Raw genomic sequence first — 23,243 nt, 5'->3', positions numbered from 1 at the left:
TTGTGTCAATGAACCCTAATGAGACCAGACTAAGAGCACCGATTTGTAAAAATGTCCCTTAGTTGTTCAATATAGGGACCACTACTATGAAATACTGCACCTGACATCACCAGTGGACTGTCCCCTGTATCCACTGTTGAGGAAGAACTATCTCTGGCAGATCACCTCTTGTCTTATCACCCATATCTGTGTGTTATCACAGAGAGATTGAAGCATCTTTTGGTTCCCCATAGCCTCAGTCATGGAGCTGCAGAGGCTGTACCTCACAGATTACCTTGGCGTGTAATAGTGATGGACACAGTCCAGGCAGGCCAAACATAAGCATAGATCTTATGATGAGATGACTCTTGTCCTGTTATAATAGCACGATAGGTTGCTACTGTCCTTTGGTCTAATTACCTACCTGAGAAGTGAGTGATAGATAGTGATCGCCCAGTTCCAAAAACATCCCCTTAGCCCTGAACCCTTGGCAACTCAAGGTTAGATAATGTGATGATTCCTACCTCCCACTTCAGATGGCTTGCCAACATGTTCATCAGTCATTTTTGAAAAAGAACAGACCCCAGTATTTTCTAATAAGTTATATGTGAACCGCCAAGTAAACGGAACCATGTAGTGATGCATGAGCGCAAACACAAGTGCAATCGCTGCTGTGTTTCTGGGCCATGTCATGCGTCTCTTTCTGCTGATATGTTCTGATGCTACCCTGTGAGCCTGAAAGGAATGCCCTAACTGATAACAATCTAACATTCCTGCCCCTTTTACAGCAGCTCAGGGTATGACAACCATGTGGACAGAGAAAGTAGTCTCTGGCCATCATTATTACTTGAATATATATGGGTGAGAGAATAACAGACTAAGCTTTGTCAGACTGTATAAGGTGTGTGCAGAGAATGATCAGTGATCGCCCAGTGTCATCCCTCCCTCCTCTCCCACACAACGGGCAGTAAGGCCGGGAACAGGAATGGGACCTTGAGCCTTCCTCATGGAAGGCCATGGTCTAAGGTTCACACTCTTGGAGTAGAGACCATATCCCAAGCAGACCCTGATAAGATTCATGAGAAAGGCTTTAGCTACACTACAAAGTCAAAAGTTTGGACACACCTACTAATTCCATGGTTTTTCTTTATTTGTACTATTTATACATTGTAGAATAATAATGAAGACATCAAAACTATGAAATAACAAATATGGAATCATGTAGTAACAAAAAAGTGTCAAACAAATCTTCAAAGTAGCCACCCTTTGCTTTGATGACAGCTTTGCACACTCTTGGCATTCTCTCAACCAGCTTCATGAGGTAGTCACCTGGAATGCATTTCAATTAACAGGTGTGCCTTGTTAAAAGTTCATTTGTGGAATTTCTTTCCTTCTTAATGCGTTTGTGCCAATCAGTTGTGTTGTGACAAGGTAGGGGTGGTATACAAGTCCATATTATGGCAAGAACAGCTGAAATAAGCAAAGAGCAAAGAGAAACGACAGTCCGTCATTACTTTAAGACATAAAGGTTAGGCCTCCTGGGGGGCGCAGTGGTCTAGGGCACTGCATCGCAGTGCTAGCTGTGCCACCAGAGACTCTGGGTTCGTGCCCAGGCTCTGTCGCAGCCGGCCGCGACCGGGAGGTCCGTGGGGCGATGCACAATTGGCCTAGTGTCGTCCGGGTTAGGGAGGGTTTGACCGGTAGGGATATCCTTGTCTCATCGCGCACCAGCGATTCCTGTGCCGGGCCGGGCGCAATGCACACTACCCAAGGTCGCCAGGTGAACAGTGTTTCCTCCGACACATTGGTGTGGCTGGCTCCCGGGTTGGATGAGCGATGTGTTAAGAAGCAGTTCAACTTGGTTGGGTTGTGTTTCGGAGGACGCATGGCTTTCGACCTTCGTCTCTTCCGAGCCCGTACGAGAGTTGAGACAAGATAGTAATTACTAACAATTGGATACCAAGAAATTGGGGAGAAAAATGGGGTAAAATATATATTTTTTTTACAGAAAAAAAAGACATAAAGGTCAGTTAATCCAGAACATTTCAAGATATCAGAGGGACCCAAACACAACGTTAAACTAATCTCTGATACCACCTGTCCAACTGTAGGTCATAAAGTGCTCTGGAATAGAAAGCTCCTATCGACCCAGAAGTATTTACATTCAGTTAAACAAACACACGTGCTCAGGAGATGGACATCAGCCTATGAATTACAGCAACTCTCATTACCCCTCTCTCTCTCTCTCTCCTAACTTTTCACTCTTTCTCTCTTGTAAACTCCTTTCCGCCACCCTCTTTCTCTTTCTCTGTTTCTCCCTCGCTGTCTCCTTCTCGTTTCCTCCTTGTTCATTGACACAAATACAAGAGAGGCAAACCTTGAGTTAATGGTGTAAAGCTGGAATAGGGGTAAGGGGGATAAGCGCAGGGGTTTTGTGGGCCGTAGAGGGCGGTGGCGGTATGTTTGTTATTTTGTTTTCCCAGTTTCTCTGTCTCCTGGTAACATTCTACCATCCTCATTGCCCCGGTTAATTATCAATCAGATGAATGTCTCTTTGCTCGTTCTGATTGGCATTTGCTGCATCAGGCCAGATAAAACAGGTGACATCACACCACTGATACTAGTCATGGGGTGGGGTGGCTGATGTCTTCGCCTTTTCCTGCCCCTGGCTGTCACCCCTGGGACTTACAGACAGACAGGCAGGCAGACAGACAGAGAACGAGAGAGAGGACTAACACACAGAGGCCTCTCTCACTATATCATCCCTTCACTGGAAAAAAACCCATCTAATTTTTGTTATTTATTAAAGTGATCGTATTGAGATTAGAACTCTCTTTTGAAAGGGGAGACCTGCCATAGTACGACGGCAACTAAACCCGACACTCCATCCTAATCTACCTGGAGTTCCAGGCTCTTTCTAAGCTGTGAGGTGCTGTGGAATAGCAGCATGGGTAGACCCACTATGAGCCGTGCCACTGCCCTGCTCACACTCCTGGCCTGTCTGGTAAGTCCTTCTGTTTCTCCCCGATGGCTGTTACCCAGAGGTAGAGACGGAACGTTTTGTGTTGATGGCGTTTCCATTTCCACCACTGGTGTTACAGGGTGTGCTAGTTAAGCAACTTGCAAGTGTCTACGTTGCCATTCAACACTAACAGAATCACAATAACTCAGAATCCAGTACTCGAATGAGACTATATTTCTTTGAATATAACAATAGACTTAAAGGAAAGTGTAACTGTAATATCTACTGGGATGTGTTTATATTAATGCAAAGTTTAGGTGTATGTAATATTATGCAATTCATTGTAAAATAGAGGGACTGTAGTTTTTATACTTATTCACTAAGGGGCGACCGTCATGTTTACTTAGTGGTCATAGTCCAATAACGTTTCCTCTATTTTTTAAATTTTTTTAAATTGTCTCTAGTCTCTCTATTCCTGTACATACTAATACTATCTGTGCTGGTGATTAAGCCTTGAAACATACAGTAACTTACTCTCTCCACCCTCTTATTGTCATTACGCACAAACAGCAAAGAGCAAGGTAAAAAAAAACAAGGCGAATACAGAAGAATATTTGTAGGCCAGAAATCAGTTGAAAAATAGATAGTGGAAATTAGAAGAGTATCCCAACCAGAAGGATGAAAAGGTGAAGTGTATTCTGGTTACACCACCATTATCTCCCCTCAGTCATACGAACTCTGTCATTTCACTAGGATCTTCATTTGAGCCAGTTTGCTCCAGCAGGAAATAATCCTCCAGCAACAGGAAATGTGAATTATTATGTGGATTATAATTAATGGACATTTTTGTAGGGGTTGATACACTTTTCGTTAGGGCAAATCAAGTCAAAGTGGTAATGACAACATTTTTAAAACTCAAATACACTACAAGTTTGCATTTCCTGCCGTGCAGGACAATTCTCAGCAACAAATAGTGATCAAATTGAGATCCTACGTGTGTATGTCTCCCCCAGGTTGTCTTAGAGGCCCGTCATGAGCCAGGATACTGTGCCTTCTACGAGGAGTGTGGTAGAAACCCAACGGTGGCGGGATCCCTCCTCCCCCCCATAATCCCCTGCCTCAACTACAGCCGTGCTCGAGCCCTCGAGGGGGAGCACTACCAGCAACTCAAAAAGGTCAGTGGTTCTGGCCCAGTAACTCTCTGGGTGGTTCTGTCTGTTTGCTCTGGAGAGCGTGCGCACGCGAGAGAGAGCGAGAGAGAGAGAGAGAGAGAGAGAGCTGACATTGGCAGTGTTTTAAAGCGACAGAGCAATGTCAAGTTTCAGGTAAATGACCTAACTGTTGTTATGATTCTAGGTGTGCCCCATGCTGGACCGTGGAGAGGGCAGCACCACCGCCTGCTGCTCTATAAAGCAGCTCAAGTCCCTGGAAATGAGCCTGATGCTGTCCAAGGCAGTGCTCATGCGCTGCCCCTCCTGTGCTGACAACTTTGCCCACCTCCACTGCATCAACACCTGCAGCCCTGACCAGACCACAACCATTAACGTGACACGCACCATGAACATCACCACCTTGGGGATTGTCAAAGAGGCTGTGGTGGGTTACCAGGCCTACTTGTCCACCTCGTTTGCCGACAAATCCTTTGAGTCCTGCAAGAACGTGAGGATTCCCGCCACGGGGGGGTATGCCATCGCTACCATGTGTGGACGCTATGGCTCAGCACTCTGTACGGCTCAGCGCTGGTATGACTTCCAGGGAGACTCCAGTAATGGACTGGCCCCACTGGACATCGACTTCAGGCTGATCCCAGAAGGGGTCACCGAGGGGATACCCGATGGGGTAGTACCTTACGCTGGGAGGGCGCTGGGGTGTAACGAGATGACCCCAACAGGGGCAGAGGTTTGCTCCTGCCAGGACTGCCAGGCCTCGTGCCCGGTCGTACCCTCTCCCCCACCCCCCGCAGAACCCTTCACCATCGGGGGGGTGGACGGCTACCTGGTGCTATGTGTGATCTTCCTCTGCGTTCTCATTCTAGCCTTCCTGCTCTTTGTGCTCTCCACCTACCTCCTGAGGAAGGAAGAGGGCAAGGACTCTGAGAAAGGGAAAGGAAAGGGGAAAGGGATGGATAAGAATGGGAACAACGTGAGTGAGAGGCTGATTGAACCGTGGGAGGTGACGTGTACAGACAAGAACAGCCTGGCTACTCAGGAGTTCCTGGGTTCTGGGTTCCGGGCATGGGGCACCCTCGTCGCCTCACACCCCCTCAAGGTGCTGCTAGCGTCGGCTGTGGTCACAGCTGCATTCGCCACAGGACTCATGCACATTGAACTGACCACCGACCCGGTCCAGCTGTGGTCAGCCCCAAACAGCCGTGCCCGTATGGAGAAGGACTTCCATGACAAGCACTTTGACCCATTCTTTAGAACCAACCAGATGATCCTAACAGCGCCGGGCCGACCTGGTCACTTCTACGACTCGTTGCTGTTCGGGAAGCAGAACTTCAGTGGAATCATTGCCAAAGACCTGATCCTGGAACTTCTAAAGCTGCAGAAAAAGATTCAGGTAGAGTAGAACAGACACCAACACTAATGGCACTACAATTGGTATTACTGAAATATCATGAACATTGTGTTAGTAGTAGTTCTACCAGTTCTATGATAGAGAACATGTAATTATTGACATATTGTATTTATTCTTAATGATTGTGATAATCAGAAATCACTAAAGTAATGCAATACTAAACTCCTTTATTGGTTCAACTCTTATCTGCAGAACATTGAGTTCTGGTCGAATGATCTGAACCGTATGGCAAGTCTGAAGGATGTGTGCTTCGCGCCCCTCAACCCCTCCAACCCCTCCCTGACTGACTGTGCTGTCAACAGCCTGCCCCAGTACTTCCAGAACAGTGTGGACAACCTCAACGCTAAAGTCAACATGACGGAGCTGGGAGTGACCAAGGAGGTGGACTGGAGAGACCACTTCATCTACTGCGTCAAGTAAGTCTGATTTGTGACGCGCCTCACTTTCTGTCAGTGAAAACACAATCAGATTCTAGGGCCGTTTTTAAATATTCATTTATCGTTCTTATATGTTTATATCATTGACAGTAAGGCAGCTAAATTAAACATGATCTTGTATGCCCCATTCCCTGCAGCTCTCCCCTGTCGTTCAAAGACATCACTGACCTGCAGTTGAGCTGCATGGCTGATTATGGAGCACCAGTCTTCCCCTTCCTCGCAGTGGGAGGATACGAGAGTAAGTCTTCATGTCGTTTTATTTTTTTGTAATAATACTTTAATTAGTCCCTAGATTGCATTCTTCTTTGGCTCTGCTACCAATCCCGCAGAACATATGCCGACACTAACCTAGTAGCTTGACGACACTTCATAGACTAGATGACTAGTGGTTCTCCGTAGCTCAGTCGGTCGAGCATAGCACAGCTTTGGCGCTTGCAACGGCAGTATAGTGGGTTCGAATCCCGGGACCAACCGTATGTGAAATGTGAGTCGCTTTGGATAAAATCATCTGCTAAATGGCAGTTGTTATTATATATCAGATTAATCCTGTGTATTAACCCAGCTTTCGTAATCTCCCCCCTCTCAGATGAAGGCTACACTACAGCAGAAGCTCTCATCCTGACATTCTCCCTCAATAACTACCCTCGAGACAACGTTAAGTTCAAGGTGGCGATGGAGTGGGAGCAAAGGTTCCTGGACATAGTCCAAGAGTACCAGAAGAGTCCAGGCAACCCGTTCACCTTTGCGTACATGGCTGAGGTACGTACGTAAGCACACAGACCAGGGATATCGCCCATACAGACAGTCTACTTATTGATTACCTGCTATTTACCTTGGAAGACATTACATGGTCATAATATTGAAATACATTGCTTTATTAGTCTATAATTACCTCTCACTGTTCTCTCCCCTCTCTCCTTTTCTTTTATATACACTTCTCTGCCACTGCTCTCTCCCATCTCTCACCCCTTCTCCGATCCCCTCTATTTCTCTCTCTGTAGAGGTCACTGGAGGATGAGATTAACAGGACGACAGCAGAGGACATCCCCATCTTCATGATCAGCTATGCTGTTATCTTTGTGTACATCGCTGTGGCTCTGGGGGAGTACACCTCCTTCAGTCGAATACTGGTAAGGCCACTCGGGGAAATACAATGTGCCAATTTGCCTTTCAACTGCTGCCATTTTAGCCGGACACACAGAAAACACTTGGCCCGAAGCAGAAAGTCAAATCAATAACCTTAGTAGTTACACAAGGAAAGAAAGGAGGAAACGACTGTAGAGATACAGCATGTCCAGATGCAGGCAGTCATATTCTCTAAAATTGCTGATTTTTATGCCTGCTTAGCCTTTTGGAGGGCTAGATGGAACACAAATGGAATTCTCCGTAATGTCAAAAACTGTAACGCTAGTTTGTAAAATAGATGAAGAACTGTACTGTATATGACTGGGGTGGATTAAAATGTTTTCCTACGCCATACAGGAAACTGTGGTCAACAGGAGCTGCCCCTGACCTCTGTGGTGTCCCTACAGGTGGACTCGAAGTTCCTGGTTGGTCTGGGTGGTATCCTGGTGGTGGGCTGCTCTGTCCTGGCCTCCATGGGTTTCTACGCCTGGATCGGTATCCCCTCCTCTCTGATCATCCTCCAGGTTGTCCCCTTCCTGGTGCTGGCCGTAGGAGCTGACAACATCTTTATCTTCGTCCTGGAGTACCAGGTGTGTGTGTTTTAAACCTGCTTATCACTCTGCTGGGCATGGCCCACGGTCTCATATTCCTACTGCTCAGCTGCTTTGAGTGTGTGCGTGTGCGTGTGCGTGTGGCTGTAAGTCACTTGACTGTTTTGGTATTCCACAACGACCAGTTGTTCAGTTGGTTCACTCATAATGTTCTTCGTCAGGTGGCAGTATTTTCTCTCTCCGGTAATAGTAAAACTCTCTCCCCCAGAGGGACGCACGGAGGCCAGGCGAGAAGAGGGAGGAGCGGATCGGACGTGTCCTTGGAAATGTAGCTCCCAGCATGCTCCTGTGCTCTCTCTCTGAGTCTGTCTGCTTCTTCCTGGGTGAGCTCCCATTGGCGCACTCAAGAACATAGGAACAGAGCACACAGAAAAGACACTGGTATTTCTTGTCAGAGAGATGCTATTTTTCTTATTGACTCCTCTGAACCTGTAGTAATTCATCAGGTGTGCAAATATGTAGACTCTTCCACCAGCCGACTCTTTCTGTCAAACCTATGTGGTAGCAATGAGCCTGGGTACAAGGTTAGCAACAACGCGTTCTTTCAAATGTCGCCGTCAATGGCAATGACAATAGTGGTCTATACATACCAGGATGTAGCCTACATTCCATCCGTTTAATCAATTCCATACACATGGCGCCTGTGAAGAGGGTTTACATACTCTATGTTAATGACTAACCACTCCTGTTCCTCACCTCTGTCCCAAAGGCGCTCTGAGCACCATGCCTGCTGTCAAGTCCTTTGCTCTGTACGCTGCCCTGGCTGTGCTCATGGACTTCGTGCTGCAGATGACGGCCTTCGTGGCGTTGCTGTCCCTGGACGCCAGACGGCAGGACGGGAACCGCTGCGAGCTGGCCTGCTGCGTCACCGTCAAGACCACGGCCCCCTCCAAACCCAATGAGGGTTTCCTTCTGCCCGCCATGAGGAAATACTATGCCCCCGTCCTCCTCCACCCCGTCACCAGGGTCATAGTGGTAAATAAACGATTGTCTTTTGACCTTTTATACATTGGTGTTCCCTCTAGTTAGCTCAGTTGGCGGGTTTTGGTTGCGGTTGTGGTTGAAGTTCTCCTCCTCTCTCCCTCTGCCAGATTGTTGTGTTCATCTTTATGTTCATCTCCTCCATCTACCTGATGTTCTATGTGACAGTGGGTCTGGATCAGGAGCTGGCTATGCCCCAGGTGAGTGACACCTGGACTACTGCTTGAATGCACCTCCCATGACCCTTTATTCATTCATTCTTTCATTCATTCATGAATGACATATAACAACATACAGTATGAACGACAGGAAACAGCCTAAATAACAGTATATTTTCATCCATGTACTGGCCACGTGACACCTTCTCCTCTCATCCTCTGTCTCAGGGTTCCTACATGTTGGAGTATTTCAAGTACCTGTATGCGTACTTTGAGGTGGGCGTCCCAACCTATTTTGTCACGACAAAGGGCTTTAACTTCACCAGCATAGCGGGTATGAATGCAACCTGCTCCAGTGTGGGCTGTGACCCCTTCTCTCTCACTCAGAAGATCCAGTACGCCACTGAATACCCTGACCTGTGAGTAGTCATTCGATTTTAAATTAAACAGAGGATTAAAAACAATAATAATAATAATTACATTTAGAAAGCTAGTTATTTTCACCTGGTCTCAAAGCACTTTATATTGGGTGTGGGTAAATTGGCTTGTATACACTAAGTGTTCAAAACATTAAGAACACTTGCTCTTTCCATGACACAGACTGACCAGGTGAATCCAGGTGAAAGCTATGATTACTTATTGATGTCACTTTAATCCACTTCAATCAGTGTAGATGAAGGGGAGGATACAGGTTCAACTTATTTTTAAGCCTTGAGACAATTGAGACATGGATTGTGTGTGTGCATTCAGAGGGTGAATTGGCAAGACAAAAGATTCAAGTGCCTTTGAATGGGGTATGGTAGTAGGTGCCAGGCACATCCGGTTTGTGTCAAGAACTGCAATGCTGCTGTATTTTTATGCTCAACCGTTTCCCGAGTGTACCAAGAATGATTCACCACACACAAAAAAGTGCTATCTAAAACATTAAAGGTTTCTTCTTTAGCTGTCCCCACAGGAAAACCCTTTGAAGAACCTTTTTTCGTTCCAGATTGAACCCTTTTGGATCCAGGTAGAACCCTATTCGGTTCAATTTAGAACCCTTTCCCTAGAGGGTTCTACATTGAACCCAAAATAATTCTAACTGGAACCAAAAAGTGTTCTAACTGGAACCAAAAAGGGTTGCCCTATGGGGACAGCTGAAGAACACTTTTGCAAAGGACATCCAGCCAACTTGACACAACTGTGGGAAGCTTTGGAGTCAACATGGGCCAGCATCCCTATGAAACGCTTTCGACACGTTGTAGAGTCCATGCCCTGACGAATTGAGGCTGTTCTGAGGGAAAAGGGTGGGGGTGCAACTCAAGATTAGGAAGGGTGTTCTTAATGTTTTGTATACTCAGTGTATATTCAAACACTACTTCCTTCTAACGGTGTTGTTGTTCTGTTTCCAGTCTGTCTCTCTGACTCCTCCCTCACCCTTTTCCCCACTGCACTCAACCTTGAACTTATTGATATCCACAAGGCCACCTCGCACACAGCCAATCACAACGCTCCCTGATCAACCCAGTTACGCAAAACACATTCAAGAATATATCAGGGACTATGTTCAAGAGGATAGAAAGGCTATATCATCAAATCTGATGAGCAAACTATTCAGTCTTAATCTAGGGTTAGGATTAAGGTTATTGTTAGGGGTAAGGGTTAAGGTTAGGGTTAGTAGTTAAATAGTCTTTGTAGTCAGAAAGCGCCACACTTCTGTCCTCTCTAGCGTGGAGATAAGGTCTCAGGGATGCTGGTATCACCACCTCATTAATGCACATGTTTTCGATTTGCCATATCAGCAGCTGGTGTTGTAAACGTAAAAGGTAGTACTCCAAAGCCAAAGTTCGGCTGACTCTGGGGGTTTTGCGTGAACGTGGATGAAAGTGAAATAAAATAAGGGGGAAGTTCGTAACGATGGCAGAATGATGGGTACTTTCTGATACATAACGGTGCTTGTTTTAATGAGTCCCAACTCATTGATATGATTAACAGATCTTACATGGCCATCCCAGCAAACTCGTGGGTGGACGACTTCATTGACTGGCTAAACCCTGGATCCAAATGCTGTCGGCTCTATTCCATCGGTCCTAACAAAGGGAAATTCTGTCCCGCGAGCGAATGTGAGTACCAAGTACCTCAGAGACAGCCGGACAATGGGAACTAAAAACAAAGAACATTATCCTATCTGTTTGTTATGCATGAATAAAACATAAAGAAACATGTATCTAACCTGATGTATAATGTGTTGTGTGCGTAGCGGCCTTCCTGTGTGGGCAGAAGTGTATGAAGACTCCCCTTAACGGGGTACTGAGGCCCGACAAGGAGCAATTCAACCGCTTCCTACCAGACTTCCTAGGCAACAGGCCCGACCTGCAGTGCCCTAAGGGGTGAGTGTCACACACACACACACACACACACACACACACACACACACACACACACACACACACACACACACACACACACACACACACACACACACACACACACACACACACACACACACACACACACACACACACACACACACACGCACACACACACACACGCAAACACACGCATCCACACATGCATGTGTGTAATGGTCTGTTTCTCTTCCTAACAGAGGTCTTGGAGCCTATGATAAGGCTGTGATCACAGATGAGAGTGGAGAAATTATAGGTGAGGAATACTGGATATTATTTATCACATTTAACCTAATACACAGACAATAAAGCTTCGGAAGTCGAAGGTGACCTGTGTCTCTGTGTTGTTAGCCACCAGGTTCATGGCGTACCACACGGCCCTGACCACCTCCAAGGAGTTCACTGCAGCTCTAAAAATAGCCAGAGAGCTGGCCCACAACATCACCCTCAGCATGAGATCCATACCTGGCACTTCCCAGGACTTTGAGGTCTTCCCCTACACGTATGTTAGCTCAGCGTCCTCCTCCTTTCTCCTCGTCTTTTTCTCCACTTCTCACATCTATCCGTATACATCTATTCCTCCTTTCCCCTCTGGGAGAGGCTGTGGACAAGCATCAGTTAATCAGACTGTCCTCCTCCTCTCCTTCCAGGGTGACCTATGTGTTCTATGAACAGTACCTGACCATTGTGTCTGAGGGACTGTTTAACATCTCCCTGTGCCTACTGCCAACCTTTGTGGTGTGCTGTCTGCTGCTGGGCATGGACATGCGCTCCGGCGCTCTCAACCTCCTCACCATCATCATGATCACCGTGGATACCGTGGGCGTCATGACACTGTGGGGCATCGACTACAACGCTGTGGCTCTTATCAACCTGGTCACGGTATGGCACCAGAGCACTACTTGTGTTGGCGCGGGTGCAACTTCTTGCAACGTGTCTCAACTTCAGCACCCGTTTGAAACCTCATAAATCCTGTTTGTAAACGTGCTGTAGATAGTGTCCCCTATCTTTACTCCCTGAAATGGACTATAAGCCACTGTCCCCACCCAAGCTGCACTTGACATAAGCAAACATGCGTTTTTACACTCTAACCCTCCCCCTTCCCTCTCTGTCTGGTCCACAGGCGGTGGGTATCTCTGTGGAGTTTGTATCTCACATGACACGATCCTTTGCCATGAGCATCCAGCCTACACATGTAGAGAGAGCCAAGGAGGCTACTGCTACTATGGGCAGTGCGGTGAGTCCAAGTGCCAGACCACACAATCCCTGTACAGCCATTAGATACATGGCCTTGTCAAAACCACAAAGATATATGTGGACACTTAATGGACTTTATTTTTTAATTTTTTATTTACGCTGAACGTATGTTTGTCCCTGTGCGGTTCTACAGGTGTTTGCTGGCGTCGCCATGACGAACCTGCCTGGCATAGTTGTGTTGGCATTTGCCAAAGCCCAGCTCATCCAGATATTCTTCTTCCGTTTAAACCTGGTTATCACTCTGCTGGGCATGGCCCATGGCCTCATATTCCTGCCCGTGCTGCTCAGCTACTTTGGTGAGAGTGCGTGCGTGTGTGCGTGCGTGGGCGCGTGTCAACCAACAGATTAGTTACTGAATGAAGGTTTTTTCACTCTGTGACCTTTTTTGGACTGATACCTTTTTCCCAATCCTGTGTGTCTCTCAGGTCCTGGAGTGAATAAAGCAGTGTTGCTACGGCTACAACAGGCCAAGGCCCAGGAGCTGGAGCTGAGTAGCAACGCCAAGAACATCTACGACAACATCGGCTACGAAGACCAGGAGAACAGCCCCAACCCAGACACCATCCCCCATCACCCCGTACGAACCCCGCACCACTGAGAACCTCAAAAAGGTTGCGATAGAAGAGACAATACCCCACCCCCTCCCCACACAGAGACAATCTCTGAGGAACAGCTGGATAAAGTGGTGAGAGTGGGCCATTTCTGAACACCACCACCTAACCAACTGTTTCCAGGTTATCTACATATACCTCCATAACCATAGGAACCGCAAGAGCCCGAAGCAAGGACAATGTATGTGGCAAAGCAGGGTCTAATAGAGATTCTATATATTGAGCCATATGTGCAGATCTTCATCTATGGCACTAGCGGCAATGTCCCATTATTCAGGAAAGGCAGGACTGAAGGCCGCAATAGACACGACCGTGCAATATCTACTACCAGATGAACTGTGTGGAGTGGAGATACATAACCACGCACTGAGCTGAGGGACCTATTGGTCGTTCAACAGAGACATCACTTATAATAGTATACTGTGTAATGTAGACATGTAGTCTCTCATCTCCATATTCTGCATGTGACAGTTTCTGCCTGGGCAGGAGGAACTGGCAGGATGATTTCTGCATTGCAAATTAGGCAGGCACAAAGTGGTTCCTAGTGAGAAATTACATACAAATATGCTAACAAAATTATTTTTTTATACTATTAGAATTGTTTTATGTGTCAGTTAAATGTAAATGTTTGAACAAAATCTGTTCATCAAGTATTCCCACGAATAAAAAAGAGATGTGATCATGTCTGAATGTAATCAAGGTAAGAAAGTATAGTTATTTTCAAATACAATCTCTTTTTGGTTGTGGTCAATTTGCAGTGTACAAGATATTGTAATTATGTTTCGGTTCCCCTACCATCCACTCCGACAAAATTCGGCCAGCAGCTGAATCTAGTTGCTTTTCCCTAAATTACAGTAAGAGAAAACACTCCAGTAAATAATTATTTTCTGTATTGTTTGTAAAAAATATTGTGAAATGACTATTAAACATGTCTGTAAAGTATGCGTGACTTGACTTTGTAGGCTGTGGTAAACCCAGGAATAAAATGGCATAATGATTTTCATAATTCATAATAAATGCATTACATAAGCACAATGGGGCCGATTCCAAACGAAGTTAGGCCAATGGAAATCAAAAGTAATTCCCTTTTAATGCACCTTTATCTCCATGCATATTCTGACCTTGAACATAAGCATGAGAATAGCATGCCATTCACCCGCCGCTATTCATTCGGGTGGAGGTAGAATACATTAAGGCGAGGCGGAGGTGTGTCTACAGATATGCCGTATTCTGACCTTGATTTAATTCCCTCATAATTCCAATACCTTTAAGCGAGAGGAAACTAGCGTACCTACCGTTTCCAAGTGGAACAAGCATCTATAAAAACAAATCTCATTAAAAACAACACCATTGTCCATGCACTGTGATTTACAACTTGATACGTGCTATTGATAAGAGCAGGAAGGAGTAATCCATTTGGATAAGGGAATCGCAAATATAAATTAAACTTGTTTTATATATATTTTACCTTATAATCGCTGAAGACAAATGTGAAACCAGTCATATGGCATTAAACTGACGCATATTAACACATCAACTTTCCGACAGTAAAGTTTATGAAATGCTGTGCCATTATACATAATTGAAATTGTACGCCTATTAACTTTCAGGAATGGGAACTCTCGAATGTCTTAATTATAGGCTACCCCCCGATTTTTAAAATATGTTAAATATTAGCCATTATCAGTATCGACCGTCAGTAGGCCTAATAACCACACATATTTAACTCGTGGTGGTTCCAAACTTCTTTCATTTAAGAATGATGGAGGCCACTGTGTTCTTGGGGACCTTCAATGCTCAAACATGTTTTGGTACCCTTCCCCGGATCTGTGCCTCGACAGACAATTCTTTTGACCTCATGGCTTGGTTTTTGCTCTGACATGCACTGTTAACTGTGGGACCTTATATTGACAGGTGTGTGTGCGCGCCTTTCCAAATCATGTCCAATCAACTTCATTTACCACAGGTGGACTCCAATCAAGTTGTTGAAACATCTCAAGGATGATCAATGGAAACAGGATGCACCTGAGCTCAATTTCGAGTTTCAAAGCAAAGGCTCTGCCTATGCACAAAAGGTATTTCTGTTTAGAATTTTTTATAAATTTGCACAAATTTCTAAAAACCTGTTTTCGCTTTGTCATTATGGGGTTTGTATTTAATCAATTTCAGAATAAGGCTGTAACGTAACAAAACCTGGAAAAAGTCAAGGGGTCTGAATACTTTCCGAATGCACCGTGGATACTGAAGGCTAGTTAACTTGTTATGGAGTGGAGCGCAGACCAAGCTGTAACAGTTTGAACCCGACCCATGGCACAGTACTTTGCCATGTCATCACAAACGTCCATGGTTAGTGCAGGCAACTGGCCTACTATTGTACACTGTTCTCCCTATTATAATTACATGTACACCAACATTACCATTGGTTGAAGAACTGAATGTGGCAATTTTCTAAATGAATCAAACCACCTTTTTCTTTCTTTAGTGCTTAAAGGCTCTCCAAAACAGTTTTTTATGATTCACAAAAACATTCCTATACCTAAATAATCTACAAGATCAGGGGATTTTTAAATCTACCAATTAATTGATGCTGAAACTGAGACAAATATTCATATATTTAGATGGCTAAGTCTAAATACCAAATACTGAGAAGTGCGCAGGAAAGACATCAATCTCTGTCTGAATCGTCCCCAATATCAAACATCAAATCAAATGTTATTTGTCACATGTGCCGAATACAACAGGTATTCAATTTCACCTTACAGTGAAATGCTTACTTACAAGCCCTTAACCAACAATGCAGTTTTAATAAAATTCCTAAATAAGTAAAAGATAAAAGTAAAAAATAATTAAAAAGCAGCAGTAAAATAACAATAGCGAGGCTATATACAGGGGGTACCGGTACAGAGTCAATTACCTCGACACCGGTGTCGAGGTAATTGAGGTAATATGTACATGTAGGTAGAGTAATTAAAGTGAAAATGCATAGATGGCAGGAAGCTTGGCACCAGTGATATACTGGGCCGTACGCACTACCATCTGTAGTGTCTTGCGGTGGGAGGCCGAGCAGTTGCCATACCAGGCAGTGATGCAACCCGTCAGGATGCTCTCGATGGTGCAGCTGTAAAAACCTTTTGAGGATCTGAGGACCCATGCCAAATCTTTTCACTCTCCTCAGGGGGAATAGGTTTTGTTGTGCCCTCTTCACGACTGTCTTGGTGTGCTTGGACCATGTTAGTTTGTTGGTGATGTGGACGCCAAGAAACTTGAAGCTCTCAACCTGATCCACTACAGCCTCGTTGATGAGAATGGGGGCGTGCTCTGCCCTCCTTTTCCTGTAGTCCACAATCATCTCCTTTATCTTGATCACGTTGAGGGTGAGGTTGTTGTCCTTGCACCACACGGTCAGGTCTCTGACCTCCTCCCTATGGGCTGTCTCATCGTTGTCGGTGATCAGGCCTACCACTGTTGTGTCATCAACAAATTGAATGATGGTGTTGTTGTCATGCCTGGCCATGCTTAGGCCATGTTAAGTTCCAGGGTCATTAGCTTAGTGATGAGCTTTGAGGGCACTATGGTGTTGAACACTGAGCTGTAGTCAAAGAATAGCATTCTCAATGAACGTGACCTAACAGCTATAGCTGTTATATAGCTATGACTGTAAAGATAGCTGATGTGTGGTGAGCTTCGTAGCACAGAGTCATCATCCAGTTGGGTGTTACACATATGAGCTGAGATCCATTGCTTTAGGATCTGGAAAAGCTCAAATCATTATTATGTGAAGTCTCTTGAATTCAGACTGTCACTCTCTACCTGCTCCTACCTTACTAAGGCAATACAATGTATAGTGCCAGACTCCCAGGCTTTGGCAGCTGAAAAGTATTTGACGGGTGAAGTTACAGGCAGGTTGCGTCAGTCAGCCCTAAAAGTAAACAGTGAAAGTCCACTGTGGACTTAGTTGAGCTGATACATGACTAATAGTTAGTGGTACTTGATGTGGCTCTATGATCTTCAGGTGAGTCTGGATTTTGTTTTCCTCTTCCTTCTCATCGCTGACATCAATAACTTCCGACATGAGTTGGCTCTGGTAATTAAATATGAATGCTGTTTGTCAACCTTGTATTTCCAAGTTTCAACAACAGACAGCAGTAGCAGTGAGAGGGCGTTTACTTTTTATTACAATCACCCTTCTCCTTCTACCCAGGTGAGCCTTTTGGCCCCGTGTCTCTCCTGAACTATTGCTATGTCTAATATCAGCTGGAGTTTGGGAGGCGCAGTGACTACAGCGACCACAGCTTCCAGACCCTGCTAAACTACCTATCTGGGGCCATGCTGATAGTGGGATCCCTATGGACCCAGGTTGGGCATGAGTAGTAAAACACCAGCAGTAGAACACTAACAGTAGGACACTAGCAGTAGGACCTGACCAGGTAGGACCCCAACAGGTTGGACACCATCAGTAGAACAGTAACAGTAGGACACTAGCAGGTAGGACCCCACCAGGTAGGACACCAGCAGTAGAACACTAACAGTAGGACACTAGCAGTAGGACCTGATCAGATAGGACCCCAACAGGTTGGACACCAACAGTAGAACAGTAACAGTAGAACAGTAACAGTAGGACACTAGCAGGTAGGACCCCACCAGGTAGAACACCAGCAGTAGAACAGTAACAGTAGGACCCCAAAAGGTAGGACACCAGCAGCAGAACAGTAACAGTAGGACACTAGCAGTAGGACCCGACCAAGTAGGACACCAGCAGTAGAACAGTAACAGTAGCACACTAGCAGGTAGGACCCCACCAGGTAGGACACCAGCATTAGGATACCAGCATTAGGACACCAGCAGTAGAACACCAGCAGTAGGACACCAGCAGTAGGACATCAACAGGTAGGATACCAGCAGTAGGACACCAGAAGTAGGACACCAGCAGATAGGACACCAGCAGTAGGACATCAACAGGTAGGACACCAGCAGTAGGACACCAGCAGTAGGACATCAACAGTTAGGATACCAGCAGTAGGACATGAGTGGAAGGACACCATCAGCAGAAGTGAGACATGGACGGCATAGGCCATTATCAGTCTTCTTTATTTTCAGGGGCAGCTCCCACTCAGAAGAGTCTATTTCTGCCCGTAAAGTTTACTGACAGATTACACCTTTAATGAAGGTGGTGTCCCTCCTCAGTGAGGCAAACAATCCCACTGAAGCTCCATGTTTTATCCCTGTAGCTGTACGAGGCATTCCCTGGCATGATGAAGCACCTCCCAGGACCTCTCAATGCCATCTCCAGCCATCGCAAGGCCATGGAGGCTTTCATCGGGGAGGAGGTGGAGAGACACAGGCGGGACCTGGATCCCTGCGCACCGCGAGAACACATAGACACCTTCCTCATAGAGATGGCGAATGTAAGGCTGTTACTCTGATGCTATTTCCTTCCAATTATTACATTTGGGTCTTTTAGCAGACCCTCTAAAACAGGAGGCTGCTGAGGGGGGGACAGCTCATAATGATGGCCGGAATAGATTGAATGGAATGGCATCAAACCCACGTGTGTGATGTATTTGACACCATTCCACTAATTCCCCTCCATTACCACGAGTCCGTCCTCCCCAATTAAGGTGCCACCAACCTTTAAAACCTTAATTTGGGATTGAGGCCTTCACATCGTGAGAGGATGAACCCCTCCCCCGACAGCACAATTTAAGGTTTGTTCCTGCCTGGCACAGAGACCACCGCCACCCTGCTCTACATGATCACACACCCACACATACAGGGTGCGCCTGATAGACGTTTAACTGACTATACAAAACATTAAGAACACCTGCTCTTTCCATGACAGACTGACCAGGTGAATCCAGGTGAAAGCTATGATCCCTTATTGATGTTAATCCACTTCAGGAAGGTGTTCCTAATGTTTGGTATACTCAGTGTATGTCTCCAACATTAAGATTTATGCTAAGGTTGACAGTTATCAGAACTGAAGCTGATATTCCTCCACAGAAGGTCCTGAGAACCACTGATTGATTGATTTTGATTGATTGGTTAAGCCCTCTGTTGTGACACACGGATAAGGTCCAGCCTGAGATAGACAGCGATAGGCCTGTCCCTCCAGTCCAATATACACAGACCCAAGATGCCCTTCACGGACGCTGTCATCCACGAGATCCAGAGGATGGGCAACATGGTACCTCTCAACGCACCCAGGATGTCACACAAAGACACTACGCTGTGTGGGGGTACTTCATACCAAAGGTGTGTATGTGTTTTGTTATGTGTAGGGCAGTTTTTGGAGTTTGTTCTTATGTGTGTTTGTTGTTGTATTTCTATTCATTACCAAGGCAGCAGCTACTCTCCCTGGGGGTCGAAACACACTCGGGCACTAAAATCACACATAAAACAAAAGATAAAACAGTACATCATATAACATTATTACACCACTACATGTCTACAATACAGAATGTACAATGCAAAATGTATAATGCCACCATACAACAATATTACAACGTACATGTGTGTAGAGTGCGTGTGATAGCGCTTTTGTGCGTATGCGTGTGTCTGTAACTTTGTGTGTGTCTCTTCACAGTCCCCGCTGTTCCATAAGGTGTATTTTTACCAGTTTTTTTTTTATTTGATTCTACTGCTTGCATCAGTTACTTGATGTGGAATAGAGTTCCATGTAGTCATGGCTCTATGTAGTACTGTGTGCCTCCCATATTCTGTTCTCACGTCTGGTGAAATGTCTTGTGGGGTATGCATGGGTGTCCGAGTTGTGTGCAAGTAGTTTAAACAGACATTCAGCTTGTCAACTCTTCTTACAAAAACAAGTAGTGATGAAGACAATCTCTCTTCCACTTTGAGCCATGAGAGATTGACATGCATATCATTAATGTTGGCTCTCCGTGTACTTTTCAGGGCCAGCCGTACTGCCCTGTTCTGAGCCAATTGTAATTTTCCAAAGTCCCTCTTTGTGGCACCTGACCACACTACTGAACAGTAGTCCAGGTACGACAAAACTAGGGCCACTAGGACCTGCCTTGTTGATAGTGTTGTTAAAACCTCTTAAGGATCCACCCCTTTTTTTCAATTTTTGCCTAAAATGACATGCCCAAATGGATCTGCCTGTAGCAAGGATATGCATATTATTGATACCATTTGAAAAGAAACACTTTGAAGTTTGTGGAAATGTTTAAGGAATGTAGGAGAATATAACACATTAGTCTGGTAAAAGATAATACAATACTTTCTTTCTATTCTTTTTTGTACCATCATCTTTGAAATGCAAGAGAAAGGCCATAATGTATTATTCCAGCCCAGTTGCAATTTAAATTTTGGACACTAGATGGCAGCAGTGAATGTGCAAAGTTTTAGACTGATCTAATTAACCATTATATTTATGTTCAAAATGTTGCATCATTTGCCTTATCCGTGTGCCCAAATGTGCTTAATTGTTTTATTAATGACTTTTCAAGTTCAAAATTGTGCACTCTCCTCAAACAATAGCATAGTATTATTTCACTGTAATAGCTACTGTAAATTGGACAGTGCAGTTAGATTAACAAGAATTTAAGCTTTCTGCCAATATCAGATATGTCTATGTCCTGGGAAATGTTCTGGTTACTTACCTCATGCTAATCACATTAGCCTACGTTAGCTCACCAATCCTGAATTAAGGCAGAGCAGCGCTTTATTATAGACAGACCTCTCCCCATTTTAGCTACTGTTGTATCAATTTGTTTTGACCATGACAAATTACAATCCAGAGTTACTCCAAGCAGTTTAATCCCCTCAATTTCCAAATGATTCATTACGAGATGTTGCTTCTAGGGCACGATGTTGATGACCAACCTGAACTCAGTGCAGTTTGATCAGACTGATTGGGACACCAATGATTGAGACACCTTCAACCCACAACACTTCCTGGATGATGAGGGACACTTTAGAAGGCAGGACCCATTCATGATCTTCTCTGCATGTAACAATCCTAAGGTGTCTCCTCCTCGGGTACGTGTGTGTGTCTGGGGGAGGGTCCGGCCAGTACAGAACTCTTCCTATTCTTCGTCAGCCTGTTCCAGAAGTTTAGTTTATCTTCACTGGATGGAGTGGAGCCGAATCTGGAAGGAGCCACAAGAACACCACACCCCTTTAAGATCCACACCAGACCAAGATAAACTTCCCACTGTCCTGTAGGAACCCCTCTCCCCAGACACTGTGCACCCACACTGTGCTAAACACAGCTGAGACCAAATATTGACAACAGCCCTCTTTGTGGTCTTTAAGGCACATGCTCCTTTAATTATAACAAGACAGTTTGAAGAGGACGTGTACTAGTATTAGTATTTGACAGAGCGAATTTGGAGCTGATCTGATTCACTTCAAACCTCTCCTTTCCTAGCACTGTTGGGTAAATTTGCATTGCTGTCAATCAGTAAATGTACAATCATCACAACCTTAAATAGTCTCTCTGGTGCAATTTTTCCAACTGTTAATGACGATGACGTGCAAAGCACTTTATATCCGTGGCAAATCATTTGAAAGATTCATATCTCCTCCTACTTACAGCACTAGGCGTTAGGCATTTGTTAAGTTTTTAAATGTTGCCTTTTTAAAATGTATTTGATATATTTTTTATTTTACCCCCTTTTCTCCCCAATTCCGTGGTATCCAATTGTTAGTAGTTACCAACTTGTCTCATCGCTACAACTCCCGTACGGGCTCGGGAGAGACGAAGGTCGAAAGCCATGCGTCCTCCGAAACACAACCCAACCAAGCCACACTGCTTCTTAACACAGCGAGCATCCAACCCGGAAGCCAACCGCACCAATGTGTCGGTGTTCCGTGCACCTGGCAACCTGGTTAGTGTGCACTGCGCCTGGCCCACCACAGGAGTTGCTATTGCGCGATAAGACAAGGATATCCCTACCGGCCAAAGCCTCCCTAACCCGGACGACGCTAGGCCACTTGTGCGTCGCCCCACGGACCTCCCGGTCGCGGCCGAATGTTGTCTTTTTGATGATGATCGGGACCTGTTAGTGGTTGTTTTGTGATAACTGTACTGTGATTAAAATGTTGTAAAAAGAGTACGTTTTTTTCTAAACGTTAATGATCCCAAACTTCACCACTAACAGGAATATTTATGTTGGTTAAATTATATATATAATAATTATATTATACATACTGACTTATTCCACATTTTGTTGTGCTACAGCCTGAATTCAAAATGTATTACATATATTCTTTCACCCATCTACACACAATACCCTAATGAGAAAGTGAAAACATGTTTTTTTTTGCACATTTATTGAAAAAGAAATAAAGAAATCTACATAATTTACATAAGTATTCACACCCCTGAGTCAATACATGTTAGAATCACCTTTGGCAGCAATTACAGATGTGACTATTTCTAGGTAAGTCTAAGAGCTTTGCACAGCTGGATTGTACAGTATTTGCCCATTAGTCTTTAAAAATTCTTCAAGCTCTGTCAAGTTGGTTGTTGATCATGCTAGACAACCATTTTCAAGTCTTGCCATAGACTTTCAAGGTCAAAACTGTAAGTGGCATTCACTGTCTTCTAAGCAACTCCAGTGTAGATTTAGCCTTGTGTTTTAGGTTATTGTTCTGCTGAAAGGTGAATTAATCTCAGAGTGTCTGGTGGAACCCAGACTGAACCGTTTTTTTCTCTAGGATTTTGCCTGTGCTTGGCCATTTCAATTTGTTGAATTTACATAACATTTAATAAATATAGTATCCAACATCCAATTTGGACAATGATTTGAGGATTCAAAATAAAGGGTCAAAAGCCACTCACGGATGCACCAAACCCCACAAGACCAAGACCAACCCAAAGGCCAGTGAACAAACATTTGGAACACCTACTCTTTCCATGACAGACTGACAAGGTGAATCCAGGTGAAAGCTATGATCCCTTATTGATGTCACCTGTTAAATCCACTTCATTGTAGATTTATTTATTTTACTTTACCTTTATTTAACTAGGCAAGTCAAATTCTTATTTTCAATGACGGCCTAGGAACAGTGGGTTAACTGCCTGTTCAGGGGCAGAACGACAGATTTGTACCTTGTCAGCTCGGGGGTTTGAACTTGCAACCTTCCGGTTACTAGTCCAACGCTCTAGGCTACCCTGCCGCCCCGGTG

At 44.9% G+C, this 23,243-nt stretch overlaps 2 protein-coding genes across 2 annotated transcripts; both read left to right on the top strand.

Annotated features, from left to right (window-relative positions):
• The first annotated feature begins 2,603 nt into the window (after positions 1-2,603).
• Positions 2,604-14,032, top strand: LOC139411136 (NPC1-like 1). The gene is made up of 20 exons (XM_071157011.1): positions 2,604-2,983; positions 3,955-4,116; positions 4,298-5,503; positions 5,714-5,937; positions 6,096-6,196; positions 6,545-6,717; positions 6,960-7,088; positions 7,491-7,673; positions 7,903-8,017; positions 8,404-8,669; positions 8,786-8,875; positions 9,062-9,252; positions 10,808-10,935; positions 11,073-11,202; positions 11,421-11,476; positions 11,572-11,722; positions 11,871-12,102; positions 12,344-12,457; positions 12,611-12,773; positions 12,903-14,032. Exons 1-20 carry the CDS (start codon positions 2,927-2,929, stop codon positions 13,073-13,075), a joined length of 4,044 nt encoding a protein of 1,347 aa, XP_071013112.1. The 5' UTR covers positions 2,604-2,926; the 3' UTR covers positions 13,076-14,032.
• A 3,029-nt stretch (positions 14,033-17,061) lies between these two features.
• Positions 17,062-21,541, top strand: LOC139412065 (cytochrome P450 2J3-like). Its single transcript, XM_071158860.1, has 5 exons — positions 17,062-17,100; positions 17,290-17,444; positions 18,317-18,493; positions 19,161-19,340; positions 20,913-21,541. Exons 2-5 carry the CDS (start codon positions 17,415-17,417, stop codon positions 20,979-20,981), a joined length of 456 nt encoding a protein of 151 aa, XP_071014961.1. The 5' UTR covers positions 17,062-17,100; positions 17,290-17,414; the 3' UTR covers positions 20,982-21,541.
• Positions 21,542-23,243: the final 1,702 nt, after the last annotated feature.

The sequence above is a fragment of the Oncorhynchus clarkii genome, chromosome 6 (assembly GCF_045791955.1).
Source record: "Oncorhynchus clarkii lewisi isolate Uvic-CL-2024 chromosome 6, UVic_Ocla_1.0, whole genome shotgun sequence".
NCBI classification, from domain to species: domain Eukaryota; kingdom Metazoa; phylum Chordata; class Actinopteri; order Salmoniformes; family Salmonidae; genus Oncorhynchus; species Oncorhynchus clarkii.
This window is presented reverse-complemented; position numbering and strand designations above follow the sequence as displayed.